Raw genomic sequence first — 25,583 nt, 5'->3', positions numbered from 1 at the left:
AGTTGCATTTGTGATTTTAAAGTTAAGACCGACCGCTATCATGAGCTTTGTTTGCTCCTAACCATGTGTATACTCCCGTGAAGGCACAGATGGTTAGTAAAATGACAGCTATAAATACTTCTAGCAAATGTTTTCATGATTTGTTTTGGATGTGAATCCCATGCATAATGTAAATGTTAGCTGCGGCCCAATTCTGTAAGATTTTAAGATCGCAGACTACAGCTCTTGTACGCTTGTTCTCAAGGGTACGTCTGTGGTCTAATTGAGAGAATGTAAGTAATAAAAAGATATGCCCTTCTGGTATTACAGGTCAAGGCTAAACCAACCTTTACACAAGCTTTCTGTTAAAAAATGTAGCATTGCCTTCACTAGGTGCTCCTAATGGGATTTTGCAGAAGCATTTTGTCTTTGTCAGAGTTCTACACCTGCTGAAATACCACCTTTCAGCTACACATCATCTTGGAAAGCACAGAGAACAGAGAACACTGAATAGAAAAGTTGTGCCATTGTAATCGTAATTTAACACTAATTCTTTGCTTCTTTCTTTTCCAGGCCCTGAATGCCTGCTTCTATTTCATTAAATAAAAAAGGGAGACCTCATCTTGATGGCATACTTCTGGATTAAAAGGGATGCTTTTTTGCTTTTTTTAAAACAGAACTGAAACAGTACTAAGCCCGTGTGACTGATTAAGCAATGCGATTTTCAAACATATTCAAGAAAGCCTCTTTTACAGGGCAACTATAAAATGAAGCACCTGGGACTGTCAGGCAAGTAACAGCCTGGCTGAAACAGAACTTCTTCTCTGGTCCCTGCACCACCTTGAAATCTTCTCCAGAGGTTTGGACGAAAACCCCTGCACATGCAAAGATTAGTTAAAAACTAATATTCTGACCCCAAATATGACCCATAGAGCACAAGTAAAACCTGAACATCAGATCTTTTGGGATTTTTCTTGGGGTTGAAGAGTTGTTGTTTTCAATGCAAGATGGCTTGGGGTCTTTTTGGGGGGCTGACAAGCAGCTCATATTGAATGTTACAAATAAATAAGGAGTGGTGCAACTCCATGCCAGTCAATGTCCCGCTCCACACTTTCTTTTTTTCCTTCTAACTATGATAGAATCATAGAATTGTAGAGTTGGACGGCCCCCTAAGGATCATCTAGTCCAACCCCTTTGTAATTCAAGAATATGCAGCAGTCCTACAGGGGAATTGAACCTGCAGCCATGGTGTTATCAGCCCCACACTCTAACCAACTGAGTGTATCAATCATATTTTGAATTCCACCAAAATCTTAAAAATTCCATTCCACCATAATCTTAAAAAGAAATGGTGTTTCCAAGTTAAAATGTCAAGATTACAAATAGCTCTGGCTGCGTATGTTTCAACACAGCTTCACAAGCTATCAGATCTTTTTTTAAAATAAGCAAGCACAGCCTTAACTCACTGGCATTTCTTGAAAGAAGATCAAGAGCCTTTTATATTCCTCCTTCAGTCAAAGGTGTAAGGTGAGCCAGGTGTGTTCATGGGCTTAATAATATGTATCACTCTAGAAACGGCAACAAAACATACATTGCTCAACTTGTTCTGTGCCTTCAACTGGTACTGGCATAGGTGGAAAGCCACAAAGGACAGTGAGGCCATCTGAAATCGATAGAAAGAAGATTCACTGATGCACAACCTATTCTGACTCCTCTAACACAGCGCAGCAGGGCTGGATCTAGACACATAAAAAAAAAATTCAGGAAAATGCGTATTCACGTTGGCAAAAGAAGGAACTCTACAGTGCCATCTGATGGTAGTGTTGTGACATATTTAAAATGTTTTTCTTTACTAATGTTGCTGAGTTTGAACTCTCTCTAAGGGATGACTACCAACATGAATTTGACGAAACTGCGGGAGGCAGTGGAAAACAGGAGTGCCTGGCATGTTCTGGTCTATGGGGTCACGAAGAGTCGGACACGACTAAATGACTAAACAACAACAAAATTAAAACATCAGCCCTATATTCATATGAGACTAAATGTAAGAGCCCTGCTGTTTCAGTCCAGGAAGCCTGAAAGCTGGGTTTGAAAGCAGATGAGCACTTGCCTTGTTGATCTTAAACATCAGGTATTCAGTGGTATACTGCCTCTGAGTCTGGAGGCTGCACAAAGCCATCATTACTAATAGCTGTTGATTGAGTTTCCTTTATCCCATGAGTTTCCTTTATCCCTCTAAGCCAGTGGAAATCAAAGCATACGAAAGCGAATCCCATAATAAATCAAGCCTGCATTGTGCAAAGGAGCGCTTTCTCTTGCCTCACCTGGATCTATTGCTTTTCAATTTCACTGGATGATCCCTAGCATTATGAGACAGGGGATGGGGGAAAGTTATCCCCAACCAATTTTTCCTAAACATTTACCATCTCCTCCCCTGCTGAGTCACTTTCCTCCTTAAATGTAAAAAAAAGCCCCAGGTGCTGCAGCCTTTTCATGGAGGACATTTGGATCATTTGGGGGGGGGGGATCCTTTCTTGTTCTTTTTGGAACATTATACCATCATTTGGGGATGGGCTGAACGAAGTGTATGCAGCATTCCAAACGTGGCTGCATCGCAAACTTATATAAAGGCATGGTACTGGCAGCTTTTCTGCCAGCCCTTTCCCTAATAATCCCTGGCATGGAATTTGTTTTTTCAATGTGGCCACATGCTGAGTGAACAATTTCATCGAGCCACCCTCTGCAGAGCTACGCCGCTTCTTCCTCAGCAAATTTTGCTCTTTTGTATGCTTAGTAATTTCATCTTTAATCATGCTTCCCACTAATACACCCGGAATGAACATTTAAGCGAACCAACCTGTAATTTCATGGATTCCCATATATCCCTTTTAAAAAGCTGGCATTGGCTGGATTAGCACATCCCAATATACATAAACTGTGGCACAAGGCAATGGTGATCAGTTTACTCTTCCCCTTTCCTTCCCACTCATAATAATAATAATTTATTATTTGTACCCCGCCCATCTGGCTGGGTTTCCCCAGCCACTCTGGGCGGCTTCCACAAAAACCAGAAATACACTAAAATATCACAGATTAAAAACTTCCCTGAACAGGGCTGCCTTAAGATGTCATCTGCAGAGAAAACAAGCCATGATCACCGGCTGAGTGTTACATCCAAACCAGAGATTGTAGCTTGCTCTGCTCAAATGAACCACAGTTGGTAAACCAAGAACTACCACGTTTTTGGTGGTGGGTTTTTTTTTGTTTTGTTTTTTTGGGAGTAAAACAAACCACAACCCCTGGTTCACACATAAGGCTAAGACAGTTTATTGCTTCCCAACATGAATGGGAAGGAGCAAAGCAGGCATGATAAATTAACGCATAATAAACCATAGAGGGATGCGGGTGGCGCTGTGGGTTAAACCACAGAGTCTAGAGCTTGCCGATCAGAAGGTCGGTGGTTCAAATCCCCATGACGGAGTGAGCTCCCATTGCTCGGTCCCTGCTCCTGCCAACCTAGCAGTTCAAAGCACGTCAAAGTGCAAGTAGATAAATAGGTACCACTCCGGCGGGAAGGTAAACGGCATTTCCGTGCGCTGCTCTGGTTCGCCAGAAGCGGCTTAGTCATGCTGGCCACATGACCCGGAAGCTGTATGCTGGCTCCCTTGGCCAATAAAGTGAGATGAGTGCTGCTACCCCAGAGTCGGCCACGACTGGACCTAATGGTCAGGGGTCCCTTTACCTTCACCTTTAAACCATAGAATGGTAGAGTTGGAAGGGATCACAGGGGTCACCTGGTCCAACCCCCCGCAATGCAATACTCATCCAATCTGAAACCCTATCAGACCCTGCTTAGCTTTGCAAATGTGCTATCAGTTTTATTGCTGCACCACTAGGAGGATCTGCAACGTATCATGACATGCAAATACAGCCATTATGCTGGCTACATTTCAGACTTTCAGCAACGAGGCCAATTTTTATGGCAAGCTGCATATTTTTCTTAGAAGGTCAGCATTTTCATATTTCAGCTCTTTATGAACCCTGGGTAGATGCCATCTGGATCCACTGACTTGTTAATTTTGTAGTCTACTTATAAGCCCCAGAACTTCATGTCTCTTCACTTCTCCTTCAGTTCCTCAGCTACCCTCCCCGGAAATAAATGCTTCAGGTGTGGATTATCTTCCACAATGAAATCCAAAGGAAGTAATACACAGTGTTCAGCTCCTTTGCAATCTCTTTGTCCTACAGCTGAGGCCAGAGGTCAGTACAAAATGCAACCTAGGCAAGATGGACAACAACTGAACACCTGCCTCTAATTTGCACTCTGATTATCTATGCATTCCTAGCTAATAAGATATTGTTTCTATGACCACCTGCAGTTCTGCTCCTAAACTATCAAGCTAAACTCTACACATACAGCTTGTTATCGGTTTGATGCCACAGGCAATTATTCCATTAAGAAAACAGCCTCCGGCATATCCCACTTCTTTATAATTTATAATGGGGTTGAAATTGAACACCATAGGAATAAAATAATTTGAGAGCACAAGCCTGGCCACATGGAGAGAAAGTTATTGCCTACCCAGATTCTGCAGATATAGAACAATAGTTTTGCTGGCTCTAAATGCTTGACATAGGAAGCTGCCACACCAGGTCAGACTATTTGGCAATCTAATGCCAGCAGTGGGCAACATTTTCTTCTCTCAAGAGCGCCACAAGCAAACTCTGGGCAGGGCCAAAGCAAAGCATTCCTTTATCTCTCTCTTTCTGCCATTCTGTTCTCTCTCTTGACACATTCACACCATATATCTAAAGCACTATGACAGCACTTTTATGGCTTCTCCCCAAGAATTCTGGGAGCTGTAGTTTAAGGGTATTGAGAGTTGTTAGGAATCTTTATTCCTCACACAGAGCTACAATTTTTAGAGTGGTTTTTAGCAATCACTTGATCTTCCCAGGCAACTTTGAGGCTGGCTACTGCAAATATAGACACTGCTTTCCAATCACAGGCTCTGCTGGTAGGCTACATGAAGCCATGGAGCCCCTTAGACACGCAACATAGAATAATACAATCAAAGATGTGTTGACTTGCAAAGGACCACGAGTCATCTAGTCCAACCCCCTGCAACGCAGGCATATTTTGCCCAACTTGGGGCTCAAACCCACAACCCTGAGGTTAAGGGTCTCGTGCTACTCCTACCTATTGGCAATAAAATCCCATCTTCCCCAAGGAGCCTTAGGAGCAACGCCATGCTTTACAAGTGAACCCTATAATCCCCAAATGAACAGACACAAAAGATATGCAATGGACAAGAGAGATATGCATTCCATTATGACACGCAACAGTCCTCACAAACAAGGTCCTTATGAACAGCTCAGGACACTAAGGGACATTATAGCTATTTGAATTCCATAGAATATTACAGGATTCAGATCAGAAGTATTCTTCAAGGACATGCCATGGACCACCTGAACCAAGGCAACAGGCCACAGGTGGCCCATGGACCAGAGTTTAGGAACCCCTGGAACAGGTGAAGGGTAAGCTATAAACATGTTAAATAAATGAATATCTATTTTAGCTTACGCACCAAATTAAATAAATTATTTAAATTATAGATCTGGATGTATTAGTTCATACCTTACTTAAATCAAGGTAGCATTCAGTGCTTAACCTCTAAAAGCAAATGCTGCAAAGCTTGATTTACCTCCTCTGCTCCAACAATTGGCTATATGCTCTCCCGTGATTAATCAATTTCACAACAAATTGCTCTTATAGTTCATGTTGTGAAAAAGGGACTTAACAACACTACATCATTAAGTATGATTTATGAGGCACGCTGGAAAGAGCCACTTACCAGAGCTTGCAAAGTGAGGCCACGATTAAATGGCATTTTTAGCTGTAATTTCTTAACAACTGGGTGCTTAGTGCTTGGCAGTTAACCTACAAATGGGAGAAACTGTTGGCTCATTCTGCCATGATGACCATTTATGGAGCAGCTGATTATCTTAATACACCTGAGTTAAATGACACCAAGAAGCAGCTGACAAGAACTATGTCTATATCTGTTGAACCCAGTCTTATTGGTATTGGCCACCAGCTTGCATGGTACAAGTAAGTCAGCCTCCAGAGTTCTGTCTCAGCTCTGAAATGTTACATTTCGGCTCTACATTCTTGCAACATTCCAGTAGGACAGGCATGGGGAACCTGTGACTCTCCAGCGGTCACTGGACTCCAATTCCCATCAGCCCCCCCCCCCCAGCCAGCATGATCAGTGGTCACAGATGATGGAAGCTGAAGTCCAATCACACCTGGAGGGCCCATCTTTGCAGTTGTATAAGCTAGAAATTCTTTGTACCTGTTGACGTAGGATTGTGCTAGGTATTGCCGCTCCTGCCCCCAATATCTAATATGTGCAAATTTTGCACAACCTGTCAGTTCCACAGTTGCATGTGCTCTGTCGCAAGTTGCTTACATACACCACAATCTTTTTAAAAAATTATTATTAGAATGCTGTCTTTCCAGTAAAAACCATGCTTAAGGTGGCATGCAACGTGGGGGGAAATCACATAATTACAAACATAACAAAAGTAGTCATAAACAATAAATAAAACATCAAAAAGTGCACAACCAAATTGCACACTTTCCATACAAATCAAAATAAATATGCATAAAATAATATAAATAAGAGGAACGCGCACATACCAAGAAATAGCCCAACCCAAGTGTTAATGCATCTGTGCAACATGCTGGATATGTCACAGCACCCGTGCAACATCATACTTTTGTGATACTGCACTAGTGCAAGGATGTTTGCATAGGATTTGGCGGATAAAATACTTGTGTGACAGGGACAGTGTCCCTACTCCGCTGACTTAAAAAACACGGTAAGATTTAAGGACTTTAATTCCCTGGCAGCGATTTATGTCTATTATGCTACCACAACATTCATGCAGCAGCAGTTTAATAAAATCATCCTTTGTGACACTGCTCTGGAGAAGCAGTTTATACCTCACATTCCAGGTGGTGCAGCAAGTCATAACACCCAGACACAAGTTGCTTAAATCCAATTATTGCAACTTTACTGATTTGTGGATCCGATTATGTTTTATACTGCCTTAGAGTGATATGGTATCTTCACGTAAAGGGGCATGGATAGGGAGATGAATCGTTTCACTTTTAGGGCTTATCATGCAATTACATTTTTGCCAAGACAAGTAGAAGCACTTTTTCTATGACAGCAAGCACAGGAAGTTGTAAAATTTAAATGTGACTCAAGTGAATTTCAGTAATGTCGAGGAGTGAAACTACATAGATGAGAGAATGCAGAATTCTAGAAGCCTGATCAACAACAACCTTCTCGTGCCAGAAATTGTTTCAACTACTACTTAAGGGAGGGGTAGCCAAATGTTGTTGTCCATTACCTTCAGCCAGCAAAACCAATGGTTAGGGATAAGAGGTGGTGTAGTCTTGCAACATCTGAAGGGTCACAGGTTCCTCACCCCTAACCTGACATCAATGATGTGAAAGGGACTAGCACATTAACCTTAAACAGATTCATGGGAATTGGTGGGACTTAAAAATTAAGTCCCCCTAAGTTCAACGGGACTTACTCTCTGGCAAGTGTTTTTCTTGGGATTGCAGCCTTGCACTGAAATTCCATAATGTCTACTTACTCATAAATAAACCCCATTGAGTCCACTGAGACAAATGAACATAGGATTGCAGTCTTAATGGCTCTGAATACAGTGGTACCTCAGGTTACATACGCTTCAGGTTACAGACTCCGCTAACCCAGAAATAGTACCTCGGGTTAAGAACTTTGCTTTAGGATGAGAACAGAAATCGTGCAGCAGCGGCATGGTGGCAGCAGGAGGCCCCATTAAATGAAGTGGTGCTTCGGGTTAAGAACAGTTTCAGATTAAAAATGGACCTCCAGAACGAATTAAGTACTTAACCCGAGGTACCACTGTACAGCTGTTTGAGATTTGAACTGAAGTACAGTGGTTAATAAGCACAATATGCCGTATCTCAGTCTCGCTGCATACATTATGTTTTTCATGTGTACACACAGTGCATGTGCTAAAACCATAATGCACAACAAAGGCATGTGTGTGCTTTGGCAGACACAGACATGGACACAAAACACACATAAATACACCAGTGAGATAGTGCTTGCTTAGGGCTCCCTACAATCTGAAATAAGTGGGAAGGTTCTTGATCCTATTAACAAGCTAGCGATTAACAGCAATATTAACATAATCTCTCAAATCCATAGTAGCACAGCCTCCTTGAGCTCTTTATAGGCATCTCATGGTTTTATCTTCTGTTTACCTCTGGAGTTGTTTTACTACAAAGCTAATTTTCTTTCGCTTTAAGGAATTGTGATGGAATGATGAAAGAGAGATCTCACTGGTTATAAGCAAATGCAGTTTGTTAGTCTTTAAACTGCCTTTTCAAATATTGGTTTGTCAAAATGAAAAAGCTAAATCATATTGAAAAAGGAAGCCATTAAAAAGCCTGCAGCAACCATATCCCATTTTTCCCCTTATCAGTTTTGTTCTCACAGTGGAAACTGACTCTTAATTTACACCCTCTGCTGTTCAAATATGAGACATGTTTTGCAAAACACACAGGACTGCTGCCCTTGTATTCTGTTCAGCTACTTGCAGTGTGTATGAATGAGACAGATGCTGTCCATTAAGAAGGGATGAAGAGGCTTGAAGATGTCCGGTTGTTTATTTTTAACCGCACCTCCACGACACCATTAACCTTGCATAACGATTTTATATATTTGCTAGATGAGCTGGGTTAGCCTAAAGCAGTGAAAACTGTTTCATTAGCCAAAAGGATACACCATAAATCCATTGCTTCTTGTAGCAGTTGTGCTCACAACCTGTGTATGTAGGTCAGAGAGAGATGTATGTAGGCCAGCAACAATATATTGTGTGGAACAAAACAAACGGTAATGAACATTAACATTGCATTTTATATGCATTAGAAAGTGCCTGGCTTCCTATCTGTGTCCTTAATACTATTTGCACAAAACATTTAAGGCGAAAAATAGATTATCACAAAATCACAAGGGTGTTGTCGTTTTAAGAAAATACTCAAAAGGAGACACTCTGTGATGTTGACTTTGAAAACCTAGATCACTTCCACCTGCTTAATTCTGAATGACACATTAAACCATGCATTCCCTTAGATCCCCAAGAAAACATGATTGCTGCAGTGCCCTTCACACCTGGGAATGTGTGTGCTACTAAAACTCAACACAAGAGATTGTTTACATGGCGATGGCTAGCTTTTGAGAGCAATGCTGCTTATGGTTTCTACATCCAATAAAAAATGTGGCACAGATAAATAGCCAGGGTAGTATCCTATCAGTTCCTATTACCAAAATGCCACTCGCATATTTTTTTAACGCTCAGACTTGAAAGCAAGAAGAGAACTTGATGGCATTTCAGGTGTGTGTTTGGTGTTGTCATTTTCGCCTGCCCAGTTTTAAAGCACATCAAAATTCACATTAACTTCACTCTGGCACATGGGCATATCATTAGAGCAGTCTCAAAAGGAGTCCTCCAGGAGAAAGCCAATCCCATTCATGGAAATAATTTCGCAGGAAGATCACAGACCCCCCCCCCCCAAAAGACGTATTACTAGGAAAGCTGTCCACTGCTTGTATTCTCTGATACCTCATGCAAGGCAAGAAGCAATTTTCCAACCTAATTATTATTCATTTCCTGGAGGGCTCACCTCCTCATAGAGAACATTCTCAACAAACATATCACATGTAACAACCACGGCTTTGCTCAACTGTTCCGAATTCCTTCCATTTCCACGTGCTCTGCAGCCAAGAGTCACATTTCCCTCAAGCCTCTGAAAAGCAAAGCTTCCTCCTGCATTTATGAGCAACATGATCAACCATGAATGAAACACAGCTCTTCTCATGAACCGTCCCACTTGCAATGCCAGGCTGGGTGTTTCGTGTGTGAACGCTCGCTCGCGTGTTCAGGAAGGATTTCGACGCAGGCGAACAGCAAGAACCTTATTTATGCGCTGGAGATGAGGAAGGAAGGAAAGGCTGAGTTGGGCAGCAGCTAGTTTAAAATTCGGAAGATGGCCGAGCTTTCGATGCTTCCCCCCCCCCCCCACACCCGCTCGTCATTCTGCACAAAACACACAGACACACACTCAAGCACAACTCCTGCGACTGTCCCATGAACGCATGGAGCCCTTACCGTCCCTTCGCAAGCTGGTCTCGGTCACGGATCTCCAAATGCGCCCTTGAAGAACGCCTCAGGCAGCGCGCAAGACACTTGAGCACTTCAGCGAGCGTGCGTGTGTGTGTGTGTCTGCGTGTCTTGCGTGTTTTTAAAGTCAAACCCTCCTCCGGAGCTGCTGGCCAGGAGTGGCGAGAGGGAGGCGAGCTTCTCCCCAACCCTGCCACCCTCACCCCGGGAGGAGGGCACGGGGCAGCAGCGGATCCAGCGGCGGCTGCTGCTGCTCCTCCTCGGGCGCCCTAGAGGGAGGGTCCCGCGCGCAGGCAGCTCGGCAGAAAGGGCTACAAAGCGGGAAGAAGCGAGAGGTGGGCTCGGGCGCGGAGGAAAGCGCGCCTTCTTACCTCGAAGGGACCTTCAGCGTGGAATTCCCAGCCATTAGCAGGGCGGGATGCTCTTCCGCAGAGGGAGGAGGAGACGCAAAGGCAGACAGCGCTCCGCCACTTCTGGTAGTTCCCCCCGTCCTACTTGGCCGCCTTTAGTACGCGGTACACCACAGCCCTGCCCTTTGCCGCCCTCTCCGCGCCCGCCTCCTTTTCAGGCTCTCCCTCCCGCGAATAGGAGGAGGCAGAAGGAGCCACATGGGAGTCGCTCGCTTCTGGCGCCAAGAGCCGCTCTGGAGGCTGCTGGTGGCTGAGGGAAGAGCTTGAAGGCCAGTGGGACACCCAGATTCAGATCCCCACTCCGGGCCTCCAAGCTCACTGGGTGTGACCTTGTGGGTCAGCCACTATGGTTAGGGCTGTTCACACGTTACGCTGAGACGTGCGAGGAGCCTGTAGGCATGTACGAGTGTCCTCCTTAAGGGTGTTTAAGCGTTACATTCGACGAGCCTGCAGTGGGCGTGCAGCAGCTCGCTGACAGTTTTACAATTTGTTGTTGTTTAGTCGTTTAGTCCTGTCCGACTCTTCGTGACCCCATGGACCAGAGCACGCCAGGCACTTCTGTCTTCCACTGCCGCCCGCAGTTTGGCCATCTCGTCCTCTGTCGTCCCCTTCTCCTTGTGCTCTCCATCTTTCCCAACATCAGGGTCTTTTCCAGGGAGTCTTCTCTTCTCATGAGGTGGCAAAAGAATTGGAGCCTCAGCTTCAGGATCTGTCCTTCCAATGAGCACTCAGGGCTGATTTCCTTCAGAATGGATAGGTTTGATCTTCTTGCAGTCCATGGGACTCTCAAGAGTCTCCTCCAGCACCATAATTCAAAAGCATCAATTCTTCGGCGATCAGCCTTCATTATGGTCCAGCTCTCACTTCCATACATCACTACTGGGAAAACCATGGCTTTAACTATACGGACCTTTGTTGGCAAGGTGATCTCTCTGCTTTTTAAGATGCTGTCTAGGTTTGTCTTTGCTTTTCTCCCAAGAAGCAGGCGTCTTTTAATTTCGTGGCTGCTGTCACCATCTGCAGTGAGTTTTACAATTACTCACATGCAAACATTCAGTGAGTGTGCGGTCGTCGTGCTTGTATACACAATAGCTGAGCCGTGCAAATCGACAAGTGTACACACTTTTGTACAAACACTTCTGTGATGTGTGTGTGTGAAAGTGACATGGAGAAAGGGGGCTGTGAAAAGTTTCTCTGCTGATGCTAGAACTCATGGGCATCCAACTTGGATGGCTTTAAAAGGCGATGAGGCAAACTCGTGAAGGATAAGGGCCATCAATGGTTACCAGGCAAAATGGCTATCCTCTGCCTCCGCAGCTGGAGGCCGTAATGCTTCTGAAAACCAGTTTCTGGAAACCACAGGAAGGGAGAGTGTTCTCGTATGTGGGTTTTGTTTTAAAGTTTCCAACAGGAATCTGGTTGGCCACTGTGAAAGCAGTGAGAACACTGAGAACACTGTGAAAGCAGGATGCTGGACTAGATGGGTCATTGGCCTGATCCAGCATGCTCTTTTTAGGTTACTGTGTACAGGGATCTTGTGCCTCTGTGTCCAGTGCAACATGAACAAGTCTATTGCGAATGACTCCATGTGGTTTAAAGGGACGCGGGTGGCGCTGTGGGTTAAACCACAGAGCCTAGAACTTGCCAATCAGAAGGTTGGTGGTTCGAATCTCCGCGACGGGGTGAGCTCCCGTTGCTCGTTCCCTGCTCCTGCCAACCTAGCATTTCGAAAGCATGTCAAAGTGCAAGTAGATGAATAGGTACCGCTCCGGTGGGAAGGTAAACGACGTTTCCGTGTGCTGCTCTGGTTCGCCAGAAGCGGCTTAGTCATGCTGGCAACATGACCTGGAAGCTGTACACCGGCTCCCTCAGCCAATAAAGCGAGATGAGTGCCACAACCCCAGAGTCAGTCACGACTGGACCTAATGGTCAGGGGTCCCTTTACCTTTACCTTTACACGTGGTTAAGTCGACATGTGGACTAAAGGGCTTGAGAAAATGGAGTGTGGATTCTGTGTAATGCTGTACACGTGTTGAATATACCAGTGTATGACTGCACCTCTAATCCTCAGTTATGCAGCTCACCATCTTTTAGCCTAACCTACCTGACAGGCTTGTTGTAAGGATGAAATTGGGGGGGACGGACCATGTACACCACCTGGAGCTCATTGGCAGAAAAAAAGGTGGTAAAATAAATGTAATATAGTATAAATAATAAATGCCCGAACTGGGTGGCTGGCTGGTGTGTGTGTGTGTGTGTGTAAAACTAGGAGGCACTGGACTTAGTTGTACCTGGATGAAGTTGGGTGTCATTTCTATTGTTGGAGAGAGACACAATACAGTTCTTGTCTGTCTTCCTAACCGGTGCATCTTTCAAGCCCTCCGTAACAATTTCCTTGAGCAAAATGAAGGAAAGGCGACATATAGCTGTAATAAATAAATACGGGCACCACAATTCTCCATTTAGCTCAAAAGGATTATGGCCCTTTGTCAAATGTGGGCAGAATTGGCTAGATGAATGATATGAAATGAATGTGTGTAGGAATGAAACTATAAGGTAGCAAAGGGTATCTTGCTCAGCCCTTGTATGTAACAGGGAGGGGGGAAAGCCCCACTGAACTCAGATCCCCCAAACCTCCAAATAAGCACGCATGGGGTCAGGCTACACTTACAGACCCTCCAAGTGTCCTTATTTTCCAGGGACATCCCTGATTTAGAAAAGCCGTCCCAGTTTCTGATTTGATCCTGTAATGTCCCGCTTTTCCTCAGAATGTCCCTATTTTCATTAGAGAAATGTTGGAGGGTATGAAGTTATCTGACCCCCGAGCCGTCTCAAAGCAATCCTATATAGGGAAGGTTTTTTAAATGTTTACTATTTTATTATGTTTTCATATGTGTTGGAAGCTGCCCAGAGTGGCTGTAAGATGTGTGGGGTATAAATAGTAAAATCATCCTTATGGAATGGGACATCCCTATTTTCATCAGAGAAATGTTGAAGGATATGCATTTAGGTGCTTTAATTATAGTACATTACATTTTGTACTATATGAATAAAGGAGGACAGAGAGGGGAAAGAGTTAATTATAGTACAGTTGTGGAATACAAATGCCAAATGGCTTTTATTTCCCAAAGAAATAAAATCCTGTTCTGGGTTCCTTGGTTCTGGTAGATTTGTTTAATTCTTTCAATGTAAATAGTGTAAATTGTGATATATTGTTATTGAATGTGCTGTATAATTCTACTCAATACTTGGTGTATGCTCTGTTTCTATTGCAGCCATATCGGTACTACCCAATAAAAGCTGCAGAAAAACACAGGCCTTGCTGAGCCCTTGCACACATAGCCTTTGCGATCATTTGAAGCCATTGGGACTTCTGTGACATGCAATGGGATCCTGACAGGACTGCAGGCAACAATTTAAAGCTTTGCACAATAGGATATATTCAATATATGCTCCCATTTAGAAGGGGGGGGGGGAGAGATGCCCTGCAGAGAACTGCCAATATTTTGAGACTTATTTTCTTTGAAAAGCCATGCTGCAGCTGGATTCCCATTCTTGCAACTTAATTATCAGTTTCTTAACAATGGCAGATGTTTCCGAAAGCCTGAAAACTCAGATCGTGACAAAACTATTAAAACTGCTAGACTGAAATTTGGGCACAGTTCAGTCTGACTGAAATGACAAAAAGCATGTGGATGTTGACATGTGGGGCAACATTTGTAAGTGCCTAAAATCCAGTGTGTGTAGTAGGCCCAGATTGCAAAATCCATCTCCAGAATAAAATCCAGGGGTCACCTGTGCAATGTGGGTTTATCTGAACTGAAATTTATGTGCATATCCTCTATTTGAATGCTAGGCTCATCAAACGAACATCTGGTGACATCAGAGGTCAAACGAGTGGAGGAAAGGAAGGCATGGTCTCACTCCCCAACCCGCAAAGGCAAGTGGCTGGGTTTCACCTGGCCTTGCCTAATGTGAAACATGAAAGTCATAAGAAGAGCCTGTAGGATCAGGTCAATGTCCCAATGTCTCACAATGAGCCAACCAGATACCCATGTGAAACCAGAGGCAGGATCTGGGTGCAACAGCACTTTCCCCACCTGTGATTCACAGCATATTGCCTCCAATAGCCATTATGGCCAGAAGTCATAGCCATATTCTAGCTGCTCAACACAAAAGCCATTGGAACCTGCCAGCAAGGCTACAGCAAACAGTTTTGTTGTGCAACACAGCTTCTTTGCAGTCATCTTTCACACGTTCTGTTTCACAGTCTCTATTTTTTATTCTTCCACAAAAGCACAAATAAATGCCCTTATACATATTTTTTAAAAAACCAGCTGCGGTTAATGTGATTGGTAAGCAAGTGCTTCATTTTTGCTGGATCATGTGCATGTTACCATCCCCTTTCCTTTCTCCATTTCTCTGGCTTTTTTAGTTCATGCGGTATGAAACCTGCTGTCACGAAAGCTGCCATCTCCATCTGTAACATTGCTGACTGCTCTCATACAATAGCAGCTTTCCTCACAAGATTTCACCCGTTCATAATTGTTATGAATTGTTCATATTGAGGAAGCTAGGTCCAAAAGAAGCACAAAATGTAATATGGATGGTTTGTGTTTTTTTTTTCTAAGTTATTTCTCTAAGGGTGGCACTGTGGGTTAAACCACAGAGCCTAGGGCTTGCCGATCGGAAGGTCGGAGGTTTGAATCCCCGCGACGGGGTGAGCTCCTGTTGCTCGGTCCCTGCTCCTGCCAACCTAGCAGTTCGACACCACATCATAGTGCAAGTAGATAAATAGGTACCACTCCAGCGGGAAGGTAAACAGTGTTTCCGTGCGCTGCTCTGGTTCACCAGAAGTGGCTTAGTCATGCTGGCCACATGACCCGGAAGCTGTACGCCGGCTCCCTTGGCCTGCAGAGCGAGATGAGTGCCATAACCCCAGAGTCATCCGCAACTGAACCTAATGGTCAGGGGTCCCTTTACCTTTAAGTTATTTCTCTAAGAAACAAAAGTGCCATTGGACAGCAAGAATCCTCTGCATCAGTGCTAAAAGCTAATTTGGGATGTCTTTTTACTTGTGCACTGCCATGGCTTTCTTGTTCCTCCCAAATCTTTGTTATGTTTTTAACTACAAGTCTCAGCAAGAAATTCACCTACAACACATTCCCTTTCTTTATACTAGGAAGGGTCCAACAGAGGATTCTCAGCACCCTTAAAGGTAAAGGTAAAGGTACCCCTGCCCGTACGGGCCAGTCTTGACAGACTCTGGGGTTGTGCGCCCATCTCACTTAAGAGGCCAGGGGCCAGCGCTGTCCGGAGACACTTCCGGGTCACGTGGCCAGCGTGACATCGCTGCTCTGGCGAGCCAGAGCCGCACACGGAAACGCCGTTTACCTTCCCGCTGGTAAGCGGTCCCTATTTATCTACTTGCACCCGGAGGTGCTTTCGAACTGCTAGGTTGGCAGGCGCTGGGACCGAGCAGCGGGAGCGCACCCCGCCGCAGGGATTCGAACCGCCGACCTTTCGATCGGCAAGTCCTAGGCGCTGAGGCTTTAACCCACAGCGCCACCTCAGCACCCTTACCAAGCTCCAATTCACATGATTCTTTGAGGAAAGGCATTATATTTAAACTGCTATGTCTGTTTGTAGGGTAGACCTGCCTTTAAGAGTCAGAATTCCCCGTAGTTCTCAAATAGCTGTTCCCATACTCTAGCTACTGGGCCACAATTCAGCTTTTTGATAAATTGTGCAAGCCTGCAATCATTTTTTAATGAGTGCGTTTGTGATCTCAAGATTTGGTTTTCGGTGTCTGGCAGGCAAAGTTCAACTTCAGCTGCTTTGCTGTGCCATGATGAATGGAGGCGGCACATTTCCCTGTAATTGCAAAAAGCTACTTACGTGCTTTAAAAATGGTACTGATTTTATTTATGGGCTTATTTTTCCAGGTACATTGCTTGTTCGTAACACATAATATGGCCAAAGTATTTCTAATAAATATGATGATGTAGGTTCAACTTTAGTTTTTTGGTAAATGGGAAATATTTTTATGCTTACAGTCCCACCCCCGCCCCAAGATACTGTATTTTCTGATGGGAGTGTCTTTACCCCACTTGGATTTGAATTTAGTTTAAAATGCCTTCAAGAAGCCAATGAAAAAGCACACAAATAATAATAATACTTGCATTCAGATCTTGAAGATGAGCAATGAGTGGTCTCCATGCTCACACTGTTCCTCTGAAGGTGGACACCAACACCATAATGATACCTGTCTTCAAAGTGGATGGATGTAGAGTGCATACCTTTCCATGCCATTGATGTCCTTAAAGGTTTCAGCTGATGCCAAACATGGTAATTTGCCTCTTTGCAGAGACTAGTCTCTCCGAGGTTGTTAATCCAGTTCTCCAGAGATTGTACTGTGTGAACTATATCTTCTAGATTCAGATCAAGGCACTGTTTATGATCAATGAATTTTAAAAAGTCTTGATTGCTATGATCTAGGGCTGCATCCTCAAGCATAAATATGGGAAATCAAGTTACATCTACTATATATTGTATTGTGGAAAGTTTGTCCGCTATACATTTGGACACTTTTTAATATATCGAAACAAAGTTGTGCATGATGTTCCAGAGATTAAGGAGCAGGTTGTTTCTATGTTTGGATACAATTAGATGCTATTTTGAAACAAGATAGTAGACTGAGCCTTTCAAAATGATACTCATTTTAACTAAATATTGCATAATGTCCTGGACATCAAGGAGTAGTTTCCCCCCTCTGTGTTTAGATACAATTGGAAACCATTATGAATCAAGGTGGCAAACTGAACCTTTCAAAACTACACTGATTTTAAACATTGATTTCAAAACTGCACTTTGTTTTGGTTTCCTGGAATTACCGAACTGCTAGCATCGAACGTGTCCATAAGGCTGCATCCTCAAGCACAGATAGAGGAAATTCACAATTGAATTGGCACTGAAAAGTAAAAATCTTCCTATTTTATTATGGACTGCCACTTTAGATGTGACCAAAGCAAGATTTCACTAAAAGCCAGTTTCTGAGACAGGATTACAGTGCTAATTACTGCCTCCAGGAATGGATAGTGTATTAGTCATACTATGAAGCCACTGTTTCAATTCCTCAATAAGCACTTAAAATGACACACTAAAAAGGGCAAGTAACCTACTAGAAGTATGTGGAAGAATATGGAGAAGCCATATTTATGATGACTCCCTTTTTACCTACTTACGTCTTTGCGTTCAACATGTGCAGTGCCCAGCACATCAATACAGATGGCAACAAGGGACACTTTTCAAAAACAATTGGTATTGTTTCTAGGCATCCAAGCCAGGACGGATTCCAATTGGTCATCCTGAGAGAGTTTGTTCCTGACCACAGCATGCTCTTTTAGTGTCAGTAAATTATCGTAACCTGATTAAACTTTGATGACAGGGTTACTCTAGTAATGAGCCAGAGGCATCCGTTGTCCCCGCTGGTTATCCATCACTGACAAATCCATCTGACTTCTGGACAGCTTAACTGCTGAAAACATATAGATAAGCCCTGTGGTATTGTAATGCTTCTCTCCTAAGCCTGAATGAGGATGTTACAGTTTATATCAACTTTGACAATATTACTAGGTTACAGAGCAACAAGGGTAGAGATCTAGCTGTGGTATGGAGTAGGGCTTTGTAAAAGTCTTGGATGGGCCATGCATTCCAGGCTATGATTTGAGGCCGCCATTTTGCTGAAGCTAAGTAGGTTCCTGTCCACTCAATGCCTGGCTGGGTAACCACCTAGGAACTGTGTGAATGCTGCTTTGGCTACAAATGTAAGAAAATAGAAACAGTCTGAGGCAAATAGCTCTACTTTGGAGACATCTGGACCATTTCTGAAGCCAAGACAACTCAGGTCCAGGTTCTTATGTTGTCTGCTGGCATAGGCTAATGTAAAGCCCTGAGAGAGGTTATTCCAGGAAAGGGCTGAGCTGACTCATTGCATGATGACAGGTGAGCCTCTTCAAGGTGAGCATTCGACCAATGCACTGCCCAAAATGTCCTCTTCCTTGTAGAAGAACCTCTGAATTTCATTATAGAGGGGGCACTCGGAGAAGGTCCCCTCTTGCTATCTTGTCTTCCATGTAATGTAATAGTGCTTTTGGAATGAGATACAATATTCTGGAAAACATTTTTATTGATTAGAGTGTCCTTTCCACATACTTTCTTTTCTTAATCAGCTAGTTGTGCTTACTGTAAAGTCTCATTTAGTTCAATGGGGCTTACTACCAGGCAGTTGGAAATAGCATCACAGCCATAAATTGCCAAGTATTAATAGAAGATTTGTTAGAGTCTATACAGTCTTTTTCTGTGTAAAGTTCTGCACATCTTAATAGGTCAAATGTCCTTGCTTTAGTGGAATCACTAGCTTCCAAAATTCTCTCCCTCAACCTGTTATGCTGAACTGAATGAATATACTCCAATAATGTTAAATGCCAAGTTTTGGTGTTTTCTGTTTTGTGGCTATTTAAATATGGAAGATTGGGATGGTGTCACAGATTCAATAAATTTAAAACATGAAGATAATCTCAAAAGTGCTGGGGCTTTGCTTACTTCTATACATTTTGAAGTATTTAAGAGTCTACTTTGTTAAGCAATAGCTACTCATGAAGCATTTTGGAATTCAAGTAATCCAAGTTGAAAGAACTATTTCACTAAATGAAAACAAGTTAGTTAACATTACTGCAATATCAGAAGAACAGGAGCTGTTTAAAAATTGCTTAATTAAGCAAGATAAAAATCAGAAGAATTGATGCTTTTGAATTATGGTGCTGGAGGAGACTCTTGAGAGTCCCATGGACTGCAAGAAGATCAAACCTATCCATTCTGAAGGAAATCAGCCCTGAGTGCTCACTGGAAGGACAGATCCTGAAAGCTGAGGCTCCAATACTTTGGCCACCTCATGAGAAGAGAACACTCCCTGGAAAAGACCCTGATGTTGGGAAAGATTGAGGACACAAGGAGAAGGGGACGACAGAGGACGAGATGGTTGGACAGTGTTCTCGAAGCTACCAGCATGAGTTTGACCAAACTGTGGGAGGCAGTGGAATACAGGAGTACCTGGCGTGCTCTGGTCCATGGGGTCACAAAGAGTTGGACACAACTAAACAACTAAACAACAACAACAAAATCAGATCCATCTTAATCCCACCTTACAGTTTCAGTAAAGGCTTATGTATAGCTTTGACTGAAAACTTTAAAACGGGACCAGTGTTTATGCAAGTGTGATTTACGTGTAATGCAGTTTGGTGGTTTTTGGAAGAGTCACAACTGAAAATGACACCACACACATTTTCACTTGGCTTAGAATGGAATGAGCATCTCCCTGCAGAATCCATTGTTTAAAAACAAGTTTACTTTAACTTCCTTTAACATATCAATACAACTGAGCAAACTTTGAGTTTGCAGAAGGGTCTCAGTCACTAGAGGTCAGCGGGGTTAGCACTTCCCACACTACTCTCAATTTGTCACCATTTGCAAATCCCACACACAACAAAGTACACCAGCGCCAAAGACATTACCATCCATTAGCAGATAAAAAGACGATGGGTTAGTGCCATTTTAAGATGTGCTTCAATAGACAAAATCATGTTGTTTGAGATGAAATTGCAAGGGCTTAAATGCCATCCATTTTACAATTTTGAATTTTCCTCCCACCAGACGAAAACTCCTTACACTCGGGGTGTCACCAAGGTTGTTCCTCATTCAAAACACATCTGCTAAGAATAAAGAAATAAAAACGACACTGTGTAATTGCCGGAGTATACGCAGCTTTAATTTACAGTCATTTATAAGTTCATATTCTCTGGAAAGAACTTCAGAAAATATCAGACTTCATTTGGCTAAAGTGTTGGAGGAAAGATAAGGAGACCAAGTTTCAACCCTCCATTCAGCCATTTAGCTGAGATGACCTTGGGCCATTCATTCACAATGGCCAAGCCTAACCTACATCCTCTTCAGGTGATGGTTGCAGGGTCTGGACTGGTTCCTATGGGGAGAGGTGGTCCTTGTGGTCCTGCAGTACTGAGCTTTTTAAGGCTTTATAGGTCGGAACCAGTACTGTGAATTGGGTCCAGGAACTAACTGTCAGCCAGTGAAGTTGGGCCAGTACTACATGCTCAAACTGTCTTGACCCAGTGAGTAACCTGGCCACTGAATTCTGTACCAGCTGAAGTTTCCAAAATGTCTTCAGAGGCAGCCATACTTAAAAAGCATTGCAGTAATCTAATTTAGAGGTTACCAGAGCAGAGAAGACAGGTGAGGCTGTTAGGATTTTTATCCATCCATGCGGCTCCAGCAGTAGCACTATGTTTTGTATATATCATGTGAGTGTCTTGAGAGAGCGTGAGACAGGAAGTCTCAGTACTGTTGGAAGTTAGTTTCACTTCTGAATGTGATGCTTTTCTGTACTAGTGCTCAAAGAGCACAGTCATGCTGATGGATTCTCTGTATATATAGACTGTAAATAAAGTAGTTTTAGAACTACGATTGATTCTTTCTTCTGCTATGATATGCCAGAAGATGATCGTGCTCCTCTCAAGAGGGAGAGATTGCTTATTATTGGTCTCTCGGATGAGGGAGATTTACGGCCAGGGAGGACCACCGGAGAAATGCCCCGGTGCCTTGGGAAGTTGGTGGCCTTCCCGAGCGTGTTTCCAACAGAGGCTACCCCTGTCCAGATAGGGGCACAGCTGGATCACCAATGATGCTGAATTCTGGACAGCTTTAAATGAGGATTTGACAAATTCATGGAGGATAAGGCTAGCAATGGCTACTAGCCATGTTGTCTATGCTCTGCCTCCATGATTGGAAGCAGAAATGCTTCTAGACTCCAGTTGCTAGAAACTGCTCTTGTGCTTAGGTTCTGCTTGCAGGTTTCCTACAGGCATCATGTTGGACACTGTGAGATCAGGATGCTGGACTAGCAGGCTCTTGCAGAAAACCTGTAAAATGCAGGAATCAGAGCAGTGCTGGCTGAGTGTACAGTGCAGAAGCTCTATTCTGGCCACCAAAATAGCAGCCCGATAGCCTATGAACCATGTAATGCGGCTTAGTGACCTCGCTAATTTAGGAACGGACAAGAGGCTTGTGCAAGAACAGCTTAACATTCACCTGAAGGAAAGCACTTTGGGCTACACAGTACATGGCATACGTGCACTTCCAGCGATGACATTAGTACCTGTTCTTTATTCAGCGTTGCAGGGAAGCGTGGGGGCAATTCACACTTCATGTGACAGGTGCGTACGTAAGTATTTGCCATGCTGAACGCCATGAAGTGTTAAAATAACAGAACAGAAAGGGATGGCTCATGTGGTCGGCACAATTATCCTCACATAATAGCAGTGCTTTAGAGCTTGCGTTAAAAGCCCCATATGACTTGGGCCCCAAATATCTGAAAAAGAGTCTTCTCTCCTACAGACCCCTCCTGAGAGTTAAGATCAAAGGACCACCTGCATGGCAGTTCCCCCACTCTCAGAATTTCAGGGGTGGCAGCTGGAGAAAGGAAATCCCCATGGAAGCCACTAAACTGTGGAATCCCCAAGAAGTGTATCTGGCACCTTCATGATGTAGTTTCCATCAGATGTTTTACCATTTTTACCTTTGACACCTGAGATGTATAATTTAGGATCCACCCCTTTCTCTGGATTTTAACAGGTTCCAACTGTTTTTAATATTGTTTTTAAAAATTGTTGTAACCTACCTTGGGACCTCATAAGGAAGGGAGAGTAAGAAATCGAATTTATTATCACTACTACTAATAATAACAACAACATCCCTGTATCTTTACAGAGACATGTCTGTCTTTCACATTTTATGACGAACCTCCCTTCCTAAGGCAAGGCACTCCAAGCAAAACTACTTCTGAAAAATTCTGCAGTGAGATCTTTAGAAAGGATCTTGAAAGTCATCAAGTCCAACCCCTTGCTCAATGAAGAAGTATTGCAGCTATTCTCTTGGGGTGTTCTTAAATTTTCATCCTCAGCTTTTCTTAGATAGGGTGCTAACTGACATGTTTCAGATTGTGATGAGAGTTCAGCTTTGTATTTGTAACTTTTGACTTTGATGGCTACAATAGGAGCCGACACCTAGGGGTTGAGGTACCTTCAAGCTTCCCCCCTAAAGTATTCGAGGGGGCCGTCCCCCCAAGTTGCTGCACATTGCCATTCAAATGGGGGAGTGCCGTGTTACGTGGTTGGGGGTTTACCTGGGCCCCCTAATAATTATTCATGTTGGCACCCCTGATGCCTACACTGGATACAAAGTAGCAGAAACAAGTTGGTTGCAGAAATCTTAGGTAATGATTCAGCACGCCAACATTTCTGAAAATTATCTTTTGGGGCCAGGAATTTGGCTGGTAAGGGCGAATGTAAAAACAGGTTGTTGTGCTTTTTTGTTGGGTTTTTTAATCGTTATTCTGTAGCTTCAGCCAAAATTACTCCTGGTACTCTATGTTCAAATATCAGCATGGTTTGGAGGATTAGCTAATAACTGGAAGTAAATTCTCCCCGGGGGAAAAAAAGAAGTGCTCTCATTACTTAGATTTCAGCTAAAGCCATCTGCCATCTTACCCAAAGGCAGAGTTTGAAAAAACACCTAATGACCTGCAGCACTATGTTTGGCAGAGGTGACAGTGAAGATCTACTCCACTACTTGTCTTCTTGCCTAAAGCGGTGTGAGACATGCCTACCCCAGAATTATTGCAATAAGACCAATGGAATCTCTCTCTCTCTCTCTCTCTCTCTCTCTCTCTCTCTGTGTGTGTGTGTGTGTTTGTGTGTGTGTGTGTGTGTGAGAGAGAGAGAGAGAGAGAGAGCTCTTAATAATGACCCAAAGTCTGCTTAAAAGGCAGCTTCTTTTGTGCTGGCATTTGTTAAAGCTAAACAAAAATTTATGGATGAACACACCTTGGGCCACCTCCTGGCTTAATGAAATATTCAGTGGGTGTAAGCCTAACGTTCATTCTGCGGCTTTCTTATCATTTGAAATTGAAAATCTATTGTTACGGCTGTTGGTATTATGGCTAATGGCAAGAACAATGCATTTTTATCTTGTCATCGACACAGCAGGATTCCTCCCTTCCCCACATGACATTGCAAATTATTTTCTTGGATTTAAACGGTGATTTGCCACACAATGCAGCAGCGGCGATATCACAATGTTTTTAATAACTAGGTGGGGAGAAGAAGCAAACTGTTCAGTCTGATCACGAGCAACGTGGGTTAAAAGGGGGGGCAAAATCTAATAGAGGACTTTGACCCATGACACTGTTTTTGTGCATCCATCAAATATACACAGCCATGGGAATCATTCCAAGTATCATTGGATAACAGCTAAATACCAGATTGAAACAGGCTCTGTTACCAGTGATTGATGCACTCAATAATTTGCTCAGTCCTTTTCAAAACCCCCATCTGACTGCTGGTTTTCATTTAATAACCAGAAACTGGGAAATAACCAATGATTAAACTGGTACCGTACATGTGTGGGGAGAGTTTTCTTCATCTGAATTTTGCAGAAGTGTTTTTGATATCCTCTCTTCTGTTAAAAAGAAACAAAAAAACCACTAGGGATAGGGAGAGTTTTTCAGCCCAGGGGCTGCTTTCCCAGGGACCACATTCCAATGGTGTGTGAGTCCAGAGTTAAAAGGGAGTAGAGCAACGACTGTAAATGTCACCTTTGCAATGAAGGCTAGTTTCTAAACACCCCTCTCTATCCACCGTCCAGGCAGGCAAGAAGCATCATCAGAGTTTAAGAACATATTCTAGCCAATCAAAAGAACACAAGTTGGGTGTGAAGCAGAGCCAGACAGAGGGGTCAGCAGGGCTGCATTTGACACCCCCCCTCCGGCCCCATTGGCTCCATTTGACCCAAGGTATAAACATACACCACCTATCTCAACTGTAGAGTTGTCGTTCTCTAGACATCTTCTTGAATCGTATTCCTGAACTACCATTCTCCTGAAATACAGCACAGCACTAGGTTCTTGCATGCTTCAAACAATGGGGCCCTGTTGAGAAAAATAAGCAACAACAAATGACCCAAGGAAAGACTTAAAGGGGCAAGCAAGGAAGAGGTGAAAGGAAGAGAACAAGGGGGTCAAGGGGAGCTTTGGTTAGCAAGAGGATCACTAAAGGGGCAAGAAAAGGGGAGGACAAGTGAAGTTTTAAAAAAGTTAAAATGCACAACAAAGAGTCAGAAAGAGCTAAGAAAGGAGAGGGGGGCAGAAAGAAGGGGTGGGGTAGAATAAGGAAAGAAACAGAGAGGCACTGAAAAGTCCACAGCAGTGGTGATGGAGAGATGAATCCCAAAGGCATTCCTAGTAGCGCTAATTTGCTTCCCGGTTTTGGTACTTCCTACCTATCAGTGTGCGACCACACCTAGCCCCGGACGATGCCAGATTTCTCCCCAGGTCCCCATGCCCAGCAGTGTCTCTATTCTCCTTGATGAAAGGTTTCAGGTAAATATTAAATCAATGCACTTGTGAGCCGCCTCTAGAATTTCTCAACTGCATTACGTGATCAGAATGACTTGCTTTGTAAGAAGAAGAGAAAGAAACAACTTCTCGTCAACTGGATTTGCATGTTTGCTTTCCAAAGAGCTGTAAAACAGCAAATCCTATTAGGGGATTCACTTAAGGCACCGAAAAATATATCTCCGTCCTGTTACTCAGCTTTTTATAGAAAGCATTAATGTTTCATTCAATAAAGATGACCCAGAACACTTAGCTGCTCAAGAGCTCTTCATAAAGGGTAAGATAACAGAATCTTCATGCCCATAAGAACTGACTGTTGTGTGTTTGGTGAAATTTTCAATTTGCATCTACATCATAGGGATATCAAACCAACGCTACAGCTTTTACTAGTCCATGTAATGGCACATGTTTTGCAACAT

The 25,583-nt window shown here is 43.4% G+C and overlaps 1 protein-coding gene across 4 annotated transcripts in view; it reads right to left on the bottom strand.

Moving 5' to 3' along the window:
- SPHKAP (SPHK1 interactor, AKAP domain containing) overlaps window positions 1-11,036 on the bottom strand; it is a 76,861-nt gene extending 65,825 nt beyond the window's left edge. For 3 of the 4 annotated variants that reach the window (XM_081910289.1, XM_081910292.1, XM_081910290.1), the window contains exon 1: window positions 10,602-11,036. In XM_081910289.1, the coding sequence (XP_081766415.1) occupies window positions 10,602-10,636 (35 nt within the window). In that variant the 5' untranslated portion in view covers window positions 10,637-11,036. Of the gene's footprint in view, window positions 1-10,218; window positions 10,351-10,601 lie in introns of those variants that run through there. The other variant, XM_081910291.1, reaches the window with a different exon arrangement.
- Between the last annotated feature and the right edge of the window lie 14,547 nt (window positions 11,037-25,583).

This window comes from Podarcis melisellensis, assembly GCF_964234715.1.
Source record: "Podarcis melisellensis genome assembly, chromosome: 5".
In the NCBI taxonomy this organism is placed as follows: domain Eukaryota; kingdom Metazoa; phylum Chordata; class Lepidosauria; order Squamata; family Lacertidae; genus Podarcis; species Podarcis melisellensis.
This window is presented reverse-complemented; position numbering and strand designations above follow the sequence as displayed.